At 34.7% G+C, this 22,191-nt stretch overlaps 1 protein-coding gene across 4 annotated transcripts in view; it reads left to right on the top strand.

Moving 5' to 3' along the window:
- The first annotated feature begins 565 nt into the window (after positions 1-565).
- Positions 566-22,191, top strand: part of carmil2 (capping protein regulator and myosin 1 linker 2) — a 59,529-nt gene continuing 37,903 nt past the window's right edge. For 2 of the 4 annotated variants that reach the window (XM_051135313.1, XM_051135314.1), the window contains exons 1-20: positions 567-704; positions 901-995; positions 2,032-2,082; positions 8,602-8,661; positions 9,467-9,588; positions 12,060-12,157; positions 12,267-12,337; positions 12,425-12,498; positions 14,508-14,583; positions 15,054-15,142; positions 15,231-15,325; positions 15,423-15,509; positions 15,630-15,739; positions 17,578-17,655; positions 17,848-17,924; positions 18,008-18,112; positions 18,306-18,375; positions 18,457-18,538; positions 21,497-21,593; positions 21,814-21,868. In XM_051135313.1, coding sequence (XP_050991270.1) covers positions 668-704; positions 901-995; positions 2,032-2,082; positions 8,602-8,661; positions 9,467-9,588; positions 12,060-12,157; positions 12,267-12,337; positions 12,425-12,498; positions 14,508-14,583; positions 15,054-15,142; positions 15,231-15,325; positions 15,423-15,509; positions 15,630-15,739; positions 17,578-17,655; positions 17,848-17,924; positions 18,008-18,112; positions 18,306-18,375; positions 18,457-18,538; positions 21,497-21,593; positions 21,814-21,868 — 1,629 coding nt within the window. In that variant the 5' untranslated portion in view covers positions 567-667. Of the gene's footprint in view, positions 705-900; positions 996-2,031; positions 2,083-8,601; positions 8,662-9,466; positions 9,589-12,059; positions 12,158-12,266; positions 12,345-12,424; positions 12,499-14,507; positions 14,584-15,053; positions 15,143-15,230; positions 15,326-15,422; positions 15,510-15,629; positions 15,740-17,577; positions 17,656-17,847; positions 17,925-18,007; positions 18,113-18,305; positions 18,376-18,456; positions 18,539-21,496; positions 21,594-21,813; positions 21,869-22,191 lie in introns of those variants that run through there. The other 2 variants (XM_051135315.1, XM_051135316.1) reach the window with 2 other exon arrangements.

A 22,191-nucleotide genomic window follows, 5' to 3' on the forward strand; every position in this document is an offset into this window, starting at 1 on the left:
AATGAAACAACATAAAAGTTAAATAATGCAGAAGAAAACTTTCTTTTTTCAAAGAAGGTTGTGCTTTTTCCACCTAAAAAATAAGATCATCTCAGATAGTGACAGATCAGGTACAGTTTTAGTCAGAAAGGGTTTCCACAGTTTCAAAGTGAACAATGTTCCACTAGAGGGAGATGATGAGTAAAAAAAGAAGAAATAAGTGTCAATTTAGCGTTTTTGCTTTCCTTTAGTCATCTACCCGTCAATACATTTAAAAAGTAAGGTTACAAATACAAAATTTCTCTTTTTTGTACACCTCACTAAAGCTGACACCAAAACCTCTGCAACATTTAAATAGGTCAGTGATCTGACAATACCTGTTATCATCACGTGTACCACAGACCGAAGTTGTACATATTAACCTCATTTGCAAACATTTACATACTTGCATTGGGATTGAAATGATTGTCGTGATGTGTGAAACTGCACATTATGAAGTAACTGCTATAGGATGCTCTTCATGCACTTCAGGTGTCACATCCTGTCTCAGACCTGTACTCTCAAACTGTGGTTTTCCCCCATAAGCATGAATCATAAAGCAGCAGGATGTGTGTGTATAAGAGAGTGTAACACACTTATATGAGAGCTGCCAACGCCGGCCCGTCTTCACCCTGTTGCCACCGACATTATGGCGGCGCAAACAGAGGTCCCGTTTTGCCTCAAAGGTAAAGTGCTTTAAACGATACTAATGCTATTAAAAAAAAGAGTAAATACTTCCTTGTACGCTTGTATATTCTATAACTCTTTCAGACTATACAACCTCTACTTACTCTGTCAGCACATTGCAGTGCTTAGATTCTTTTGTTTAAAATAACGTGATGTGCAGTTCTGCATAAATGTATGTTTGTGCTTGCTTTCCAGAATGCATAACTAAGTATTTGAAACCACAAAGGGTTCAGTTTATGAGTTTGGTGCAGCTTAACCAGTGCAAGGGACGAGCAGAGAACAGAGTTTTGGTATGTCAGCTTTTTATATGCACAGATAATATTTTTCATTTGCATTTGTTATTTATTCAGTTAAATTACACACAGACCTAGTATCAGTTTGGGATCAGTTCTTAAATAAGTCTCCTGTGCTCATCAAGGCTGCTTTTATTTATTAAAAGTACAGTAACAGCTTTTTTATTACAATTTCAAATAATGTTTTTCTATTTTAATATATTTTAAAATATAATTAATTCATTTTTATGACTCATTACTAGTCTAAAGTGTCACAACATTAAAAAACATACTGGTCCTAAACTTTTGAACAGTGGTATGTATGAATTTCAGATTTTTAATGAAGTACAACGGTTATTTAAAAATGTATTTAATAACACATACATGAGGAAAAAAACAAAAACTCAGAATGTTTTTGGTGTGTTGCTCTTTTGTTTTAATAATGACAACTCCACAAGTTTGTGTATGATTTGAGCTTAATCCAACCAAGTCTGTACAAAGAGTCACATGATCAATTCCATAAGTTTCTTTGATTAGTGCCCTAGAAGACTCCAGTTCTTGTCTTTTATGTTCATGTTTTTGTTCATGTAATGCTGTTTTATTTTACTGTTGACTAGCTTTTACCTCTGTTCACACAGTATAAGCAGCATTTGCTGCTGGTGTAGAGATGTGCTGATGAAATGTGCATGTATCATACTCTGCAGAGCATTAGAGCAAGGTTGTGCTTGCACAGTCAGCACTGCATTGTTCGTATGTGAAACGTCATTTATCATTAAAGGGCTGTGTGCTTTCTCTCTGTGATGCGAAGCACTGAAAAGGTCAAAAATATTGTTTGTGGTTTTGCCAAAATATATTGTTAAAAAGTACACACCAAAAACATTATATTCCGGTAGGCTGCTGAGCCATAAAACTGAAAGCCACAAAAAATGAAAACACATTTGAGGCTGCAACTGAAAGGAAGTTGCTAGCCTGTTGTTACATGCTCTTGTTTTTGACCAGGAGATGGCACAAGACTCATTTACTCTGTTCTGTGCTCTTATGTTTTTTTTGACAGGTGATGTCTCAATGGAGAGCTCATGTGTTCCATAGCAAGCAGCCAGTGAAGGTGGGAAACATCATATAAATTCAGTCCTGCATTAGAGTGTATATATCTCACTCCAGAGCCAGAGAAATACTTGACATACTTGTAGGTTTTTTTATGCTGATTGACCTAGTTTGTGAGAGGAAACAGGTGGTTATCAAAGACCAGAACTTTAATGTGGGACACACACTAAAATGTTTCTAAACCGCTGTCTTACATTTTTTTTTTTAAATTAATTGATGCTCCAGCATAGTTTCAGATTGCAGTGACCCTGAAAAGCATCTGTAAACTGAAGTCACACAGAATTTTCTAAATGTCATTTGATACAAAATATCAAATGAATAAAGTACATTAAAGTACATCATTATTAATGAATAAAGTACATTTTGCATTAGAATATGCTAATTTTATGAAGTATTTAAAAATTAAATCAGGACTGCAAAAAGTATTTTACCAAAATAAGATGGAGCATACAAAATGCATGTTATGTTTTATTTAGCACTGACCTGAATAATATATTTCATATAAAAGATGTTTTTATATCGTGCACAAGAGAGAATAATAGTTAAATAAAAGTGTGTGTGTGTTTTTGTTTAGTGATAGTTGTTCATGAGTTTCTTGTTTGGCCTGAACAGTTAAACTGCCTGCTGTTCTTCAGAAAAATCCTTCAGGTCCTACAAATTCTTTGGTTTTTCAACATTTGAGTATTTGAACCCTTTCCAACAATGACTGTATGATTTTGAGATCCATCTTTTCACACTGAGGACATTTGAGGGACTCATATGCAACTATTACAGAATTATTATTACGCTATTACGCTCACTTATGCTTCAGAAGGAAACACAATGCATTAAGAGCTGGGGGGGTGAAAACTTTTGGAATTTTAAAGTCAGGGTATATGTAACTTATTTTGTCTTCAGGGAAACATGTAAGTATTTTCTATAGCTTCTAAAGGGCAGTACTACATGAAAAAAAAAGATATTTAGGCAAAATAAGAAAAATATACACATCTGCATTCTGTTCAAAAGTTTTCACCCTCGGCTCTTAATGTATTGTGTTTCCTTTTGAAGCATCAGTGAGCATTTGAACTTTCTGTAATAGTTGCATATGAGTCCTTCAGTTGTCCTCAGTGTGAAAAGATCAATCTCAAAATCATACAGTCGTTGTTGGAAAGAGTTCAAATACACAAAAATGCTGAAAAAACAAAAAAAATTGTGGGACCTGAAGGATTTTTCTGAAGAATAGCAGGCAGTTGAACTGTTCAGGACAAACAAGGGACTCATGAACAAGTTCAACTATCACTAAACAACAACAACAACAAAATACACATTCAGGTAACAACATAGTATTAAGAATCAAGCGTCGTTTTTATAAATGCAACTATTATTTTTCCTTGTGGACTATATGTAAACATCTTTTATGTGAAATATCTTATTCAGGTCAGCACTAAATAAAAAATAACATGCATTTCGTATAATCCATCTTAGTTTGGTAAAATAATAAACATTTTGCTGCTTCTGCAAGGTGTATGTAAACTTTTGACCTCAACTGTACGTATGTGAGTGTATGGGCGATATTTGACTCTTGAGTCAGGGGTAAGGATAAGGATAAGCATCGAATCAGTGCCTTACATTTGTTGACACGCACCAAAGCAGTCAATACAGCGCAGTCAAGAATAACTTCAAGAAGTTGCCAACGTTTACTAAACTGTGGACGAATCTGGCGATGCTTCCCATTTAAGTGTCAGTTGATGGCCTTTCATTTATAACCAGAAATGTGCACGCTGCTTTCCAGATTTCCCATGTCTTTTTCCTGTGTCACTTGAAATGTATCCGTTTTGATTTGTTGTTACTAAAGGTTGAAAAACTTGATAGCAATGAAATTAGGCTACTGGCTGATATGTCCCGGTAGAGCCCTGAATTTCAGCCCAAGCCCTGCATTTCGTGCCAATTTTCAGTTCAGACGCGGGCCGGGTTTCGGGCCTGTTTTAGGCCTCTCATTATTTTTATATATGTGACCCTGGACCACAAAACCAGTCTTAAGTCACTGAGGTACACTACCATTCAAAAGTTTGGGGTCAGTACATTTTTATTGTTTCTTTTTTTTTTTTTTTTATTAAAGAAATTAATACTTTTATTCACCAAGGATGTATTAACTTAATAATTAAAAGTTTATTAAAAGTTAATAATAAATAATTTACATTGTTATAAAATATTTATATTTTGAATAAACACTGTACTTTTTAAACTTGTTATTCATGAAAGAATCCTGAAAAAAAAAAAAATCACAGGTTCCAAAAAATATTTGGCAGCACAACTGTTGATATTATCCAACATTGATCATTCTAATAATAAATCCGCATATTAGAATGATTTCTGAAGGATCATGTGACACTTAAGACTGGAGTAACAGCTGATAAAAATTCAGCTTTTCATCACAGGAATAAATTCTATTTAAAGTATGTTAAAATAAAAAACATTATTTTATATTGTAAAAACATTTTGCAATATTACTGTTTTTTTTCTATATTTTTAATCAAATAAATGCAGCCTTGATGAGCATAAGAGACTTCTTTAAAGACTATTACAAGTCTTACTGACCCTAAACTTTTGAACGGTAGTGTATATTTGTAGCAATAGCCAAAAATACATTGTATAGTTCAAAATTTTTATTTTTTATGCCAAAAATCATTAGGATATTAAGATCATGTTTCATTAAGATATTTTGTAAAATTTTTGTAAAATACAATTTTTTGAGAAGCAATATTGATTTTTAAGAACTTTGTTTGGAAAAATTCTATGCGATTTTCACAATATTTAGATAATATTTCAATAATTCAATAATAATTCAAATAGTTGTATCTCGGCCAAATATTCTCATATCCTAACCATACATCAATGAAAAGCTTATTTATTCAGCTTTCAGATGATGCATAAAAAATATGGTGATGGAAAAAAAATCCACGTTGGTGGAAAGAACACGAGACTTCACTTTTGCTTTCACTTTCGAGACCGACTCGGAAGGCATTTAGTGCCTCAGTCAGCAGCGAGCGCGCCTTCAGCGCAGGTGGAACAGTTCCGCGTTCAAGCGCACACTAAAAAATAAAAAACACAATTTGTTGAGTCAGCTTAAAATAATTTGTTACTCTGCTGCCTTAAAATTTTAAGTTCAGTCAACTCAGATAAGTTTAGTCAACTTGAAATGTTAAGTTGGACTGTGTATCAACTTAGATATTTGTGTTTGCTAAACTTAACAGATGGGTAAGTAACCCAGCTGCCTTAAAATTTTAAGTTGATTCAACTCAAATATCTAAGTTGTCACTTAGTATAATTTAACATTTCAAGTTGAATGAACTTTTTTTGAGTTGACTGAACTTAAAATTTTAGGCAGCCAGGTTACAAATTATTTTAAGTTGACTCAACAAATTGTTTTTTACAGTGCACGCAATAGGCTAAAGCTTGCCGCAAAGCACTGGCAAAAGTTATTACCATGAATTTGTCGGGGGGAAATAGTAAGGAGATTTTTTAATTAATTGTTGATAAATTAGTGTTTTCTGAGTCAGTGTTGCAAGGATGAAGTTGCCGATCCTGACTCGCCATCTCTTTGAACGCGCCTTTAGAGAGAAATGCATCTTTACAGATTACATAATGAAAAAGTTAGTGTTTTCGATTTGCTTGGTTTCGTTAAGTTATAATTTAAAGCTTTCTATAGATATATGTATCATGTCTGTGAGGTATGTATTCGCTGAGTTTCGGTTCATTTTTGTGAAGCGCTCCTGTTGAGACGACAGAAAGCGTGTCATGTTTTGTTTGCAACGTTTTGTTGATATTGTGAGTGCACACAGCTAGAAGTAGACCGTTTACAGTTCCGAATGATGTGTTATTCTTACTTTTATCAGCAAAAATGACGGAATATTTTAAACTGTTTCCACTGAAAAAAAGTGATCGCGCTGGCGCCTCCATGTCCTTGCAAAGCCGCTTTAGCTTCCACTCTTCGCACAAATGATTGGAGATGCGCCTAATAGCACACATTTATCTAGCTTTAATGTTTAAACTAACATTGTTTTATACTTTAACTGTTTTATATCTGCAGATTTTATTTTAGGCAAGTCGTGATGATTTGAGAAGACAAAATTTATCAAACGGACTATGATCAGTTTTCCACTGGCCGCTTTGTCGTTACTTTAAAAAACAAAAAGTTATATTTAACTAATATTTTTTCTAAATTATCTTGATAAAAAAGACATATAATCAATTTGCCATTGCATACAAAACTGAACTGTTTTATTAGCTGAAACAGTAGTATAAGCTGTTTTGTGAGATGGGGAAAAAAGACTAGGGCCGAGAATAGTTTGCCAGATCTTCAATTGTTTTTGCTTCCGTTTGAGACCAATTATCTGTTTGTAAACATTCGGGATGCGCGCGCAGCATGGTTGCAGAAAACCCTGGAGAGATAGCCTTTACGGCTAGAGAATTACAAGGATATGGCACAAAATACTTGTATTTAAAAAGAGTATAGATTATATTGATTAGATTTTCAAAATGTTATTCGCATATTACAAGAGCTTGTCACCCAGCGATAAGCAATGTTATTCAACGAAATTGGTGTTAGATAGTGGGATAATCTTACAGATTCGAAAACGGGATGATGTTTTTTATGGGCGGTTCAATTGGCAGTCTATAGAGCCATGGAATAAAAGAATAAAAAAGGTAAATTTGATTTTATATTTAAAAATCCTGACTTTATTTTCGCAATTCCGAGATTATATCCCACAAATCTAGAGGAAAAACAGATTTCCACTCGGTTTATATTCCACACTTCTGGCTTTTTTCCCCCTCAGAATTAACAAACTCATTAGTTTTGTTAAATCGAGTTATAAATTTCGAATTAGTAGATATAAACTTGCATTTGTGAGGAAAAAAGTCAGAATTGTGAGATAAAAAAAAAAAAAAAAAAGTTCGGTAAAAGGTTAATAGTAATAGGTTTAAATAATATGTGACCCTGGATCACAAAACCAGTCATAAGTGTCATTTTTTCAAAATAGAGATTTATACATCATATGAAAGCTGAATAAATAAGCTTTCCATTTATGTATGGTTTGTTAGGATAGGACAATATTTGGCCAAGATCAGGAATCTGACGGTTTAAAAAAAATCTAAATATTGAGAAAATCACCTTTAAAGTTCTTCAAATAATGTTCTTAACAATGTATATTACTAATCAAAAATTAAGTTTTCATACATTTACAGTAGGAATTTTACAAAATATCTTCATGGAACATGATCTTAACTTAATTTCCTAATGATTTTTGCTATAAAAAAAAAATCAATAATTTTGACCCATACAATGTATTTTTGGCTATTGCTACAAATAAACCCCAGCGACTTAAGACTGGTTTTGTGGTCCAGGGTCACATATGTCACGCTGTAACGGTAGGGCTAATACAGTACATCCCCTATGAACAGCATACCTGAATATTATGTAGACCTATTGTTTAAATCACATTTATGCTTTAAAAGTAGAGTAATCATAGCAGTTTTCATGCAAACATCTGCGTTTAGCTTCAATTGGCATCTTTGACTACAGTATTGTATAAAAATTATTTGCATTCCAATTTTGACATCAAAAGGCACAAAAATATATATATATATTTTGGCTAACCGCTCCAATTGCAGCGTGGCTGACAACAGGGATGACTATCTGAGCCCCCTTGCCCTTATAGTCGCCCATGTGTGTGTGTATAACCACAACTTTTATTATGGATACGATTAATCAATTTAACTGTCCTAAATTAAATACTTAAACCTTCAAAGTAGTGTTGTTACATGATCATATCACACTTGTTTACCAACGTACCATTCAGTAATCAGAAATCATAACATTACACTTGACATTCAGAATAAGTGAAGTAAAAGCTTCTATTATTCTGCTAAAATGAGGAAATTGTCAAGGAGCCAAAAAACAAAAAGTAACCTTGAACAGTGAATTGACTCTGTCATGTAAATATGCAGCTGATAAAACAAGCAGTAGGTTAGAAGCAGGAGGGTCAGTAGGTCGCGTCCACTATTAACTCGAAGAGCTGTAGGGGAGAAAATTTCTTAGCAGAGCTCCACTACAGTTGATATGTCCTCTGAGTTATGTTTGCTTTATATTCCAACTCAAAAAATGTGCTTTTAACTGCAGCTTGGTGTGCATGAGTGAGGGTTTTAGAAACGTTAGAATTGCATGTGCTCCTTTTAAAGTTGATTGTATTTCTTGATTTGTGAAAGAAGGGCTATTAGCTCTCAATGGGCTATACCACAACGCGTACTGATATGCAGTTAGATATTGAAAGTGTATGACTCAGTGGTAGTTCCTGTGGAAAAAAATTGCTTGTTCCAAAGCTCAACTTCTGTGTTTGAGTTTCAATGAATGACCCAGCCTCCCAGACCCCCACCTTCTCTTCAGCGTTAACCTCTGAGTCACTTTATTTCCAGCGTTATTTGCTGCATGTATATGTCGGAGTATGTGTGATGTATATAGCGCTTCTGTCTCTCGCTGCAGGTGGAGAGTTCTTTCAGCTATTTAGAGATCTATGCCATCATCATCGACAGTATCGAGCAGGTAAGAGATCTACTGCTACAACACGCCAAATGATAATAGACTGTTAAGAGTAGTGGACATTTATAGTTGGTTGTTAATTTACACTGTAACATTTTGTTTTGTTTATAAGGTGCTTCGGATAAAAGTAACTGATCTGTGATAGAAACGTACCAGTATATTTTACCATATATTATGCAATTCATTGTTTCACCTTATTAAACTTTTTAAATAAGCATTTTTAAAATTCTGTTTGAATATATTTTAAAATCCATGCGATGGAAACACTGAAATTTCATAATATCACCAGTGTTGAAAACAGTTTTCATTATCGTTTAATGATTATGCATTTTAAAAAATATTTATTTAAAGTTTAATGTTTTGCAACAGTGTAAAAGTCTTTATGGTCAGAAGTCTTATGGTGAATAAGTATTAAAAAAAAACGTACTGATCCCAAACGTTTTGAACAGTAGGTTAATATTGTAAAATATATAACGTTCATCTGTAAATTACACTTACATGTAAATAATATCATTAAGATCTCTAATTTTAACCCGTTAACATTTTACTGTATTTTTAGATTCCTTTTCTGTTGAAGCATATTTATAGTGTAATGTAAACATAGTTAGAGATGTAAGGAAGTTGAGGTCTTTTTTTATTAGCTTAGCTTGAAGCGTGTGGTTTTTAAACTGTTTTCAGTGTGTGGAGGCATGTAATGGGGTTCAGAAGTGATTTGTTTTAAAAGAAAGCCAATTAGTGCTGTGTTTTCTTTTATGGTTAACTACAATCGCTCATCATCCCTTGCGTTTTGTTTATGTGCGTGTGTGAGGTGGTTATTGAGACGGACAGACAGATCTACTCTCTTAGCCTGATGTCAGTGCGAGATCTGGAAGCTGTGGTCACCCATGTCACCGCCTCGCTCAAGAAGATCTTTCCTGATTCATCGCCAGGGTGAGTGGTCTGTTAGTCATCACAGCTGATCTAACATCAACCATTACTTCAAATGCTTTCCGTTCAATGGTTCATCATTAGATTTTATTTCAGGGTTAATTTACACAAAAATTAAAATTCTGTCATTAATTACTCACCCTTATGTCATTCCAAACCCACCAGACCTTTGTTCATCTTTAGAACAGAAATTAAGAAATGCTTGATGAAATCCAAGAGCTTTTTCGGACCCTGCGTAGACAGCAGTGCATAATTTTATGAAGCTACGAGAATACGTTCTGTGTGCGAAGAAAAAAAATAACGACTTTATTCAACAATTTCTTCTCTTAAGTGTCAGTCTTCGTTCTGGGCGTTGAATGTAGTAGCTGTGTTGCTGTTTACGCAGGGTCAGAAAGCTCTGAAATTTCATTAAAATATCTTAATTTGTGTTTGAAGATAAGCAAAGGTCTAACAGGTTTGGAATGACATGAGGGTGAGTAATTAATGACAGAATTTTCATTTTTGGGTCACCTATTCCTTTGAGAAAAAAATATTGTCTTATCCAGTTGTGGTTTAACTGTTTGTCAACATAAATTATGCAATTCATTTTTAACTAAAATTGAATTAATGTTTTTTTTTTACATAATTTGTATAATAATTGTATAATAGTCTATAATAATAAATTATAGAAATGTGTAATTTACCTTTAAAATATGCATTTTGACATAAGTATATATGTGTATTTATAAACATATGACTGTTAAATATAATATTGTTTCTCTGTTTATTTTAAGGCAATTAATATTTTTTACTAATAAAGCATTTTTAGAATTTATAATACAGTTTGCATATAAAATACATATTTTGTGTTTTAGAAATATAGGTAAATTTTAATAATAAAACAGATTTTTCCTGTTTCTGTTTTTCTTTAAAAAAAAGAGTCCAAAACTCTCAATTTCAACATTTTGAACAATATGGCCCTACGAACTTTTTCTTTCTTTCTTTCTTTTTTTCCTTTTTTCAGAAATGTTTGTGTTTTAATTTTTCTGATAATCAAATAAAGGCATTACACATTTATTTATTTTTAATAAAAAGAAAATTAAACCCTTTAATTTTCTGGCAAACAAACAGAGGTTTACTCTTAAAATTATTCACATGGAAGAAAATTTGTGTGAATATTCTGTTAAAAAAGTTTTAATAATAACTGTAGATTTTTTTTTCTACCGTTAAGTGGTTAATCTAGTTGTAATATTTATTTTTTATCATTTGTTTTATTTAAATTGGCGTTTTTGCAGAGGAGAAATTGTAGACGCGCATCCATGTAGAGACAAAAATGACATGCCGTCGTGTAAATAAGATAAATAACATAAGACCATTTAGTTTGTTTAATAAAAGAACAAGATATAGACATGTTCTATAGGAAAGGTAACCTTAAATGACTTGTTGTGATCTGGTGCTATATAGACCTTCAAGGGGGACGGGGGTGCCGCTGTGGTGGCTGGCCACCCCCATAAAATAATGGCAGGGGAAACACTGGTCAAATTAACAAAATGTAGGCGAAAATATGCGGGCAAAATCATTTTCCATAGTGTAGAGAGTATGACAGCTTTCTGTTGATTGGGATAACACATTTGCATGACCAACTTGGAACATCAGTAAAATCTGTGTGGGGAACAAATTCGCCTACAAAATTTCACAGAGTGGCAGTAAATGTGACAAAAAAAAAAAGTCTTAGGTAAGACAAATTCATTTTATATAATTCATTTTATAAGGCGATTTTCCTCAGTATTTTGATTTTTTTGCACCTTTTAGATTTTCAAATAGTTGTATCTCAGCCAAATATTGTCCTATCTTAACAAGCCATAAATCAGTGGAAAGTTTATTAAGCTTTCAGATGATGTAGAAATATCAGTTGTAAAAAATTGACGCTTATGACTGGTTTTATGTTCCAGGGTCACAAATGTGACCACATGTTAATGTGAACATACGATTAGAAACAAATGACAGTTCAGTAATTTTTCACCTCATTCTTCCTATAAATTTTTAATATGACCCATACTACATTAAATACTGGTTCACTTGCAGCAATGATATACACACCATAATTGTGCTGACCTATTTCATGTATTAAATGTCTAGTGTAAAATCTGGGTTTTGAAGCAAAACCCCTTGAGAACCACTGCCTTTATCAATTGTAGAGAGGTGGCTGATCTTTATATCGTTTCACTTTTCCATATTATTCCTTGTGGTAGTCTCTAATGACATCAGCTGCAAGATCTTCACCGATTTGACTCACTTCTTCTCAAGAGTCTTAACAGATTTATCTGCCCACAAATGGAACAAATATGACCTTTAATATTCATTATCTAAAGCTGTGAAGTAGCAGCTTGTTTGTTGCATCTAGCAAGATATTTTACCACCGACTGGAAAGCTAAAGAAAGAATTTGTGTTGGTTGATGTGTTTCACTGATCCTACACTTTCTTTATCCTTTCAGGAAGTTGCTGAAGAAAGTTCCCCCTGATCTCCAAGAGCGGCTATGCAGTCTTGCCTCCAGAGTTGAAGAACATGTGAATGGAGCAGTTGGACCATGTGGTCAGATAATAACATTATCACTTTAAAAACAGTTTGTGTGATCATCTGCAGAGAACAGTCACATCAAGATGTTTCATTTGATTTCTACATTCTCTTTGATCTTCTACAGGAGGCTTTTCAGACACTTACGCAGCTTTGTGTGACTTCAATGAGTTCCCATGCTGTGTGGAAGTTCAGTGGGTCTGTGGTAATCACTGCTAATAAGAATCAAATGTTCAAAGGTTAAGCAATGACGGTTTTAAGAACTGTTGCTCCTGTGGTTTCTAGGACGTTGATAACATTTACCATGTTCAGAACTGCCGGGTTTTCAACCTCATAGACTTCAGTCATTTGGACAGCAGGTACATTCAATGACTTGTACCTTTAATTATAAAATACATTTTCAATATTTAAAATGATATTTTAAGTATACATTAATATAATATATATTTAAATATATTTATGTAATTTTAATATACACAACTTTTTAATAAACTGCCATTCAAAAGTACGGGGTCTGTAGATATTTGAAAAATATCTTTTCTCACCAAAGCTGCATTTTTAATACAGTAAAAACAGTAATATTATGAAAAACTATTAACATTTTAAATATCTGTTTTTTATTTTAATACATTTTAAAATGCAATTTATCTTTATGATGGCAAAGCTGAATTTTTAGCAGCCATTACTTCAGTCTTCAGTGTCACATGAGCCTTTTGAATTACTTGAATGTACTGATTTGGTGCTTTCTTATTATTATAAATGTTGGAAACAAATGCGCTGCTTAATATTTTTGTGAAAACTGTGATACTTAAATTCTTTGAATAGAAAGTTCAAAAGAACAGCATTTATTTGAAATAGATATTTTTTTTTGTAACATTATACAAGTCTTTACTGTCACTTTTTATCAGTTGAATTCATCCTTGCTGAATAAAATTATGGAAGCCCGTTTTTGCCACTAAATAAAACATCAAAAAAGTTATTGCGACTTTTTATCACACATTTTTATCTCTTTTTTCTCCGAATTGTGATGCAAACTTGCAATTTTGACTTTTTCCCTCAGAATTGCATGATATAATCTCACAACTGAGAGAAATAAAGTCAGAACTGCGAGTTATAAAGTCCAATTCTGAGGGAAAAAAATACTATTGTTTATATCTCACAATTCTGGCTTAATAACTCCCAATTCTGGCTTTATAACTCGCAATTGCAGGTTTACGTCTTACATTTCTGAGAGAAAAGTCAGATTTGGGAGTTTATATCTCAGTTCTGAGAAAAAGTCAGATTTGGGAGTTCATATCTCACAATTCTGACTGTGTAACTCACAACTGCACTTTTATATCATGCAATTCTGAGCAAAAAACTCAGATTTTTGAGTTTATATCTTACAATTCTGACTTTATAACGTGCAATTGCGAGTTTATATCACGCAATTCTGACTAACTCACAACTGCTGGTTTAAATCTCACAATTCTGACTTTATAACTTGCCGTTGCGAGTGTATATTTCTCATTTCTAAAAAAAAAAATGTCAGATTTGTGAGTTTATATGTCAACTCTGAGAAAAAAAATCAGATTTGCAAGTTAATATCTCACAATTCGGACTTTATAACTCGCAATTGCAAGTTTATATCACGCAGTTCTGGCTTTATAACTCCCAATTCTGGCTTTATAACTCACAATTGCAAGTTTACGTCTTACATTTCTGAGAAAAAAAGTCAGATTTGGGAGTTTACATCTCAGTTCTGAGAAAAAAGTCAGATTTGTGAGTTCATATCTCACAATTCTGACTATGTAACTCGCAATTGCAATTTTATATCATGCAATTCTGAGCAAAAAACTCAGATTTTTGAGTTTATATCTCACAATTCTGACTTTATAACGTGCAATTGCGAGTTTATATCACGCAATTCTGACTTCATTTTTCAAAATTGTGAGTTTATATCACAATTCTGAGAAAAAAAAGTCAGATTTGCCAGTTTATATCTCACAATTCGGACTTTATAACTCGCAATTGCAAGTTTATATCACGCAATTCTGACTTTATAATTTGCAATTGCGAGTTCATAGCTCTCATTTCTGAGAAAAAGTTTCAGATTTGTGAGTTTATGTCTCGCAATTCTGACTTTATAACTTGCAAGTGTGAGTTTATCTCACAATTGTGGGTTTGTATCACACAAATTCTGAAAAAAAGTTTTTAAGTGGTGGAAATGGGCTTCCGTAGAAAATTAATGGCTTTAAAAAAAAAAATCTTACTGACCCCAAATTTTTGAATGGAAACATTTTTTTAATATAAAAATCGATACCATTGTTAATACATCTTTTTGCCATTGTGATATATCTTGTTAATAATCTGTTCAAATTTTTAACAGAGACTTGGCTTTAGCAGTGGGCGCTCTGTCTTTCAACCAGTGGTTCACCAAGATATGTAGCAAGGACTTTAAACTGGTATGTATGGATACAACTGGGCCAAATAATGATGAATACTGATAAAGAAAGCTGAAAACATACAGCGGAATGGTTGTGTTTAGACTTGGCTTATCCGCTCATGTCAATCCTATTCTCCTCTCACTCCTGGCTGTGGAAAGGTCAGACACTGGCCACTTGCCAAAAAATAAATTGTTGTTCTGACCATGAGGCATGACAACACCACGACAAGACACGCTCAAGGCCGACTTTGATCTCAGTGTGATACAGTATACTCTTTCAAGATGGAGAGAAAGGACTGAAGGATGTGTAGAACAAAGAATTGTAGCTGAAGCTGCTCTCTTGAATCAATCAAATGAGCATATTTTTATTGCAATTTAGATACTTCATCATTTATTATACTCAATTCATATCAATCTTAGTGTGTGTCCATTTGCCTTCAAAAACTGAGAATTATATGTTCTTGCTCAACCTCAGCTTTCTGTTCTCAGACCCCTGATGTGCAGGAACAGGTCCTATATATGATCGCCCGCTCCTCTGCTCTGGAGGAGGTCAGTCTGGAAGCCAGCGGACTTAAAATGTGGGTTTCAAAGGTTCTTGTGCTTATGACAAGCTATTTACACTAATTAATTTGAAGTAAGTTAATTTACACTTCATCCTCGATGCAGGGATTTTGCTGTTAAGATGGCCAGCGCTTTTCGGGACAGTTCTGCCTCTGCTGTCCATATCATCAACCTCTCTGTCAATGCTATTGAGGATAAAGGTACTGATGCAAATATTGTCTCTGATCTGAGATCAGATCTGCGTCTGTCTGCGTATACATGCTGATGTTACGGTTTCTCTGTTTTCTTTGCACTTAGGTGTGATTGCTCTCAGTCAGAGTTTGAGCAAATTGCCGCGTGGCCTCAGTCAGCTGTACCTCTCCAAGGTCTCTATGTCCCCGAAAGGTACTGCGTTGATCTCTTACTCCCTTTTATACATTTTAAGATGCTATTTCATACATTTTTTGAAGACAGTGTTGCTTTGGTTGCCATCTTCCACCTTTTTCTCTCTTCCTGTTGCCCTAGGCCTGGGCTGTCTGGTTCAAGTTCTTCATCAAAGTACATCTCTCTGTAACACTCTCACACACCTAGACCTGAGCGGAAACATCGGCTGCCTGGCGACAGAAGAGGCCGTGGTGAGTTTCAGAGAGCTGAAGGGATGTGAGGTTCTGTAGTTTAGATTTGTCCTTGCCCTGGCAATATTTTCACTATTCCACAACAAAAATAAGTATTCATATTATACATATAAAATATTATAGATGCTAGGGATGTAACAATATCAGAATCTCACAATACGCTAATTCCGCGATATGAGGTCCACAATATTAATTGCAGTATTTTACAAAAAGACAAGTGAAGAATTGGAAAAAAATGAACATTTTGTACATTGTAATGTTAAATTATTCTATCTAATGCACTTTGAGAATTCAAAATTAACAGCTCCGACCCATGTTCTTAACTAAGAAAACTTAAGTCAGAAAAAAGTCAGTGAATTGAACTGTAACTGAACTTTAAATGGGACTCAACTCTTTTTTTAATTTGTGATATACTGTCTCAGGCTTACTTTTGTTTTAGGAAGCCAAACAAATTAGAATATAATAATGATAATAACAACAATGACAATAATAGCCATATATTGTACAATATATGGCTACAATTGCACTGCATAATAAATAAAAATGAATATTTTACAGTAGGGAAATAAATACACTACAGTAGGGAAATTACAATACTTCTTTCCTAATTTCTACACTTGAAAGAGATATTTTGAATTTAGACTGTGGTAAAATTACCCATTTAAACAGCTAGCAGGCAGCAATTCATACTCCACATTTAAGTGTAAAAATAAAAAGCCTAACTGGTGGCTCTTGCATTCCCAAACACATGCAATAAACGAGTTCACTGTATTTACTGTGATTTGAGACGTTCTGAGGCGCGGAAAACATCGGATCACGAGCTGATCACCTGAAAGAAGTGCGCACTTAAAGCGTGCAGCGCAAATAGACTTGATGAAGGGATTAAGCCATATTGTGCTTTCTGTTTTAGTTTGTTTGACAGATTCTGTGCTAAAGCATAATGACTGTTTTTTGCCCGGAAGACGTATCATTTCATATCGTCATGTGACCGTGACAATATCGTTACATCTCTAATTCAAAATTTTTCAAAGAAGTCTTTTATCCTTACCAAGGCTGCATTTATTAGATCAAAAAACAATAATATTGTGACAGTTTACAATTATTTTCTGTTTTAATATATATTAAAATGTCATTTATACCTGTGCTTGTAATGCTGAATTTTCAGCAGCCATTACTCTAGTCTTCACTGTCAAGTGAACCTTGAAAAATCATTATAATATGCTGATTGGGTGAATTTCTTATTATTATCTGTATTAAAAACGGTTGTGTTGCTTTATATTTTTATGGGAATTGTGTTACATTTTTTCAGGGGGTTTTGATGAATAGAAAGTTAAAAAGAGCAGCATTTATTTGAAATACACTTTTTTGGGTAACATTTTAAATGTTTTACTAAATAAAAGAATTTTGTAAATTACAAAATCTTTGAAAAATGTTACTTTTTGCTGAAAAACTGAAAAACCATAACAGTACATACATAACATAACAGTGACATGTTTAATTCACAAGAATTTGACCAAAAAAAAAAATCTATGAACAAATATTGAAAATGTGATGTTTTTCAATTCCAGTGTTCTGCTATGTTATAAAAGGCAATGGAATCAGTGAATCAGTTTCAGTACATTCACTTTTTATTATAAGGGACTAAAAATGTTGTTTGCAGTCATCAAATATTTGTGATTATGGAAGCCATGTCTTGGTTTCGCATGGCTGCATATGTCTGCCTTTTCTGACTGATAGCTTTTATTTATTGACAGCATTACAAACTTTACCAAGTGGAGTGAATAGGCTCGAACATTTGGGACGGCTTTGAAACAACATGCTTGTCTGTCTCTTTTTAGAGCCTTTGTAAGTTCCTATCTGCTCCAAATGCAGTTTCTCACCTGGACCTCAGCTACACAGACTGCCCTCTAGACACGGTGAGTCACACCGATTATATTCTTGTTTGATTGCTTATTTTGTAGTGTAAAATCAGTTAAAGATATCCCATATATAATATTCATCCAATATCAAAAGTTGTATACCAGCTTGTTTTTTTTCACTACGGTAATTCCTCCAAAAGTATCTAGAGTACCTGTGACCTTTTTCTGTCTATTTCTAATTCTCCCTAGCTGTTCGTGTCTCTGTCTGTGGGCTGCTGCACTACTCTGAGCTACCTCAACCTCTCCAGGAACACTTTTTCTCATAGGTGAGCCATCAAAAGTGACATTATGGATTATAAGCATCTTTACACAGGCAGTGTGTACATACTCATCTCTGTGGCTGCACTAGGAAAGTACGAGAGGTCACGCGCAGTGTGAGGGATTTCTTCAGCAAGAGCACTGTGCTAAAATACGTGGGATTGGCTGGAACGAAACTACCTCCAGAAGCTCTCAGGTATGGGGTTTGTGCCAATATTAGCATAAATTAACCACATCAGCAGTCATTACTCAAGTCCTCAGTGTCACATAATCAGAAATCATTCATTTTTTGATAAAAATTTAAAGAGAACAACATTTTAAATAGACTTTTTTTGACAATGTGTGATTTTCTTTTATTGTTATTAATGTTCAGGGTAAATGTTGTTTAGATTGTTACTACAGGGCTTGGCCACCAACACTCATCTATCTGAGCTGGAGCTTGACATCAGCTGCTGTGAGGTACAGACACACACTCATACACATCAACGTTTTATATAAATCCTTTTTTTAAATTGCGTGTGATTTTGTTGGCATGTGTAGCTGAGGTCGGCTGGAGCTCAGGTGATTCAGGAACACATCTTTGAGGCCAAGGCCATCTGCAGTCTGGACCTGTCTGACAACGGTACAGTCTTTTATTTTATTTTCTCTTCCATTCTCTTCCGGCCGGCGCTTTATTAACCTCCCTTTATACGTTCCTCTTTATTTCTGTCAGATTTATTATATTGCGCTCACTGACTGTCTCTTTCACAACAGCACTAGAGGGGTTACAGGGTCTGTCCTCACATCAGGTTATAAATCATATCTGACTGATACACGGAGAAATGGAGGCGTCAATTAATCTGCCTTGCTCTGTGCATTTGTCCCCCTGCTGCTTAGAAAAAACTCTTTTCATAAGATAAGAAAGAGGAGGAAAGGGTTGTTGTTTACATCTCAACAAATGACCTGATGATATTTATCACATCTGTGGAATGGATTTAAATCTGGTAAACTGTTTAATAACATATTCTGGTTATAAGTAACCAGACACCATGTGTTAAAGCGATTAAATCATAAAATCAGAATAAAAGCAGACAATAGAATCAGTTATTGTTTGGTTTCTATTTTTGTGTTGATGGGTAGCCCCGCCCACTATGAAATCTCATTGGTTCTTAGTTGTTAAACTAGATATTTGCTTAATAGAAAATGAAATAATTTTGGATGTTTTCAGTGGTTCTTGAAGCAACCTGTGTTGCTTTTCAAGATAGAAGCAGTGTTTGTGAAAATCTTGAACCCTGGGAGAAGATGGAATCAGGCCATGCTATTTTTATAACCCAGGAAGAGACAAAGCAAATATAGGCGTTGTTGTATCTGCTACATGGGGAGAAAAGGCTCAACACATCAGTCAGAATAGCACATGACCCACTGGACCCACGCTGTGCTGCTGCAGGGCTATCACACCTGTCTGAACACATTCATAAACACAGAGACCGGTGTCAGTGTGAAGTAAATGAGAGAGATATATTTGATTGGTGAAAACGTGCATGACTGGACTGGTATAATATCTGCAAAATCATTTGACACCTGTAAGGGATTTATGGATTTTTTATGGAATGATTTGGATTAAATAATCCTGGTTCTGGCAAGATATCACTTAAATAACCAATCACACCGACCTCAGTAAATGGTAGTGGTTCAGGTCATGCTACAGTGAGCAGTCATTATTTGAAAGGCCAGTGTGACAGATAAACTTAGAGCTTATTTTTGAACTTTTTGAATCGTTTTTATGTGTAAACATCCATTAGACAGAAGTCTTAACTTTGACCGTTCTGCCACGTTTCGCACAAGTGCCGTATTTTTTCAAAACGCCATGTTACATTAAAAAAGTATAACTGTTAAAAATGTCTCAATACCATTTGCCATTCTGCTGCACTGTCTCAACGACAAGCCGCTTTGAACATTTAATCTTTAAAGTGGACGTCGAATGCTCACTTTCCACAAGTTGGTATAATTCTTTAGCGTCTTCCTGATATGTCTGTAACATACTTTGGTTAAAATTTCTCAGTGGTCGTGTAAAACAGCACCCTTTTAGGCTATGTTCACACTTGGTGTCTTTTTTGAAACGGACAGCGTCTGTTTTACATTATAATCCTATGGAGTAAACCGTGATTTCAACAAAGTTCTGAGCGCTTTTTTAAACGCCACCGCCGGCGTCTTTTTCTGCAGCTCAGAGCATCTTTTCAAGTTGAAAAAAGTTCAACGTTTCTGAAAGAAACTCCCTACGTCAAGCACCTTTTTGACGGCTGACCAATGAAAAGCGAGTAGCCAGAACTGAAGTTTCCATAACAACAAGAACAACAAGGAAAAAATGGAGAAGTAGGTGCCGGTAGATAGACTTTTATTTTATTGTTGTAAACCGACATTCTCCTCCCCATTAACTTCAAAAACCGACGCGCGGCTCCAATAGCGCGTTGATATAAACGCCGTTGCGCTTCGGGCGTTCCTTTTTCGAGTTCCGGCTCGCAGACCCTTCCGGATCCCGCCCCCCTCTCTCTCTCTCCCACTTCGCTTCCTGTCTAAATACTTCCCTATCAAATAAAGGGCAAAAATGCCAAAAATAAATAAATAAAAAACCAGCGCAAGAGCGAGCTTCCTCTTTTCTCGACATTCATACTGTTGCAGCTGTTGTTATAGCAACAAAAGACGCCCTTGGCTGCAACGCTGCCAAATTTTTTTTTTTGTACTAAAAAAGCACCCTTGTCAACTTTTTCTTGTCAAAAAAGACGATAAGTGTGAACATAGCCTTACCTTGTCAAAAACAGCTCTGTTCACAGCAGCCCATTTCAGTGCATGTCTCTTTAAATGTTTAAATGTTAATGTCTCTCTTCCGTTTTTTGTGTATTCGGTGGCATGTTACCATCAAAAACAAAACTAATCCACTTCGTCCTCAGTGGCTTTGATGTCAGGAGAAAATGAAGACTCTTATGTGAACTTTTCATTAAAATACAAAACACCTGCATTGCTTACAAGACATTGTTGTCGCTACAGCAGCTCGAGTGCGGCGAAATTGAAGGACAGCATACAACTAACTGAGGGTGAAAATATGCTATGTTAATATGCCAAGCTTTTGTGGGTGGGGCATCGAAACGGCTTGATAATTAAGACGGTTCTGTTTTTTGGGGGGATTTTGCATCTGATGTCACTTTTAAAACTTACAAGTATCTATTTTCATATTACATGTACATACTTTTTAGAAACTTGTATCTATTCCATTAGGTACTGATACGTATTCTTTAGGTACTAGTTCTTATTTTTTAAAGCAACTAGTACTTATTTATTAGATATTAGTTCTTAGTTATTGGATACTAGTACATATTCATTAGATACTACCATTTTATTATTAGATACAGTTACTTATTCATTATTTAAAATGAGCTTGCTTTGCCTCTGTTTGACAAGTAAAAATACAATGGTTAATACGGCATATAGAAAGAGGAGTCATGTCTAATTGGTGATGGAAGTTGTACGTCTTGCTTACTGTGGAAAAAAATTGTTATATATATACACAAATCACAATTAGTAATTTGTGTTTTCTCTCTGACAGGTTTTGAGAGCAATATGGTTACTTTAATTCTCTCCATTGGCCGCAGCCACTCTATTCGGCACCTTTCAATTGGACGCAATTTTGCCATGAAGTCTAAGTAAGTGCCATGAAGTCTAGTTGAATTACTCCCATCTTTTTAAATGATATGTGAGCTTTTTTGTTAGATGTATGAGTGTTCGGGAAACCTGTTTGAAACCCTTCTGATGCACCTTTTAGTCTATCCAGTCTATTCTCTCTCTCCACGTCACATCTACCCTATCCCACCTTTTCCTTTCATGCATATGATGCATATTTTAAATGCCGCCTCTTTCTCTCAGAGCTCTTACAGATGTGTTACACCGCCTTGTACAGCTAATTCAAGAGGAGGAGTGTGTAAGTACATCATTTGTAATAATCAAAAACACTACACACTTACACACACTCTTCCTATTGTTCCATGCCAGACTCTCATAAAAAAATGATATGAGAATTGCTGCAAAATAGGATCGCTTCCTCTATCCGCTATAGATACATACACCACAAAGTCCACCTACGGACCACAGCTCTCATATAAGATTGAGAGTAGGAAGAACTGCTGTCTTGGGCTCAGTTAGCAATGAAGATTGGTATGTGTGCCTCTGTGTGTTTTTGCGCCTTTAATACTAGAACCAATAAAGAGAGACGGTCCACAGAGACGCCCCCCCTCCCCTTCCTCC

Source organism: Labeo rohita, chromosome 18 (genome assembly GCF_022985175.1).
Source record: "Labeo rohita strain BAU-BD-2019 chromosome 18, IGBB_LRoh.1.0, whole genome shotgun sequence".
Classification (NCBI taxonomy): domain Eukaryota; kingdom Metazoa; phylum Chordata; class Actinopteri; order Cypriniformes; family Cyprinidae; genus Labeo; species Labeo rohita.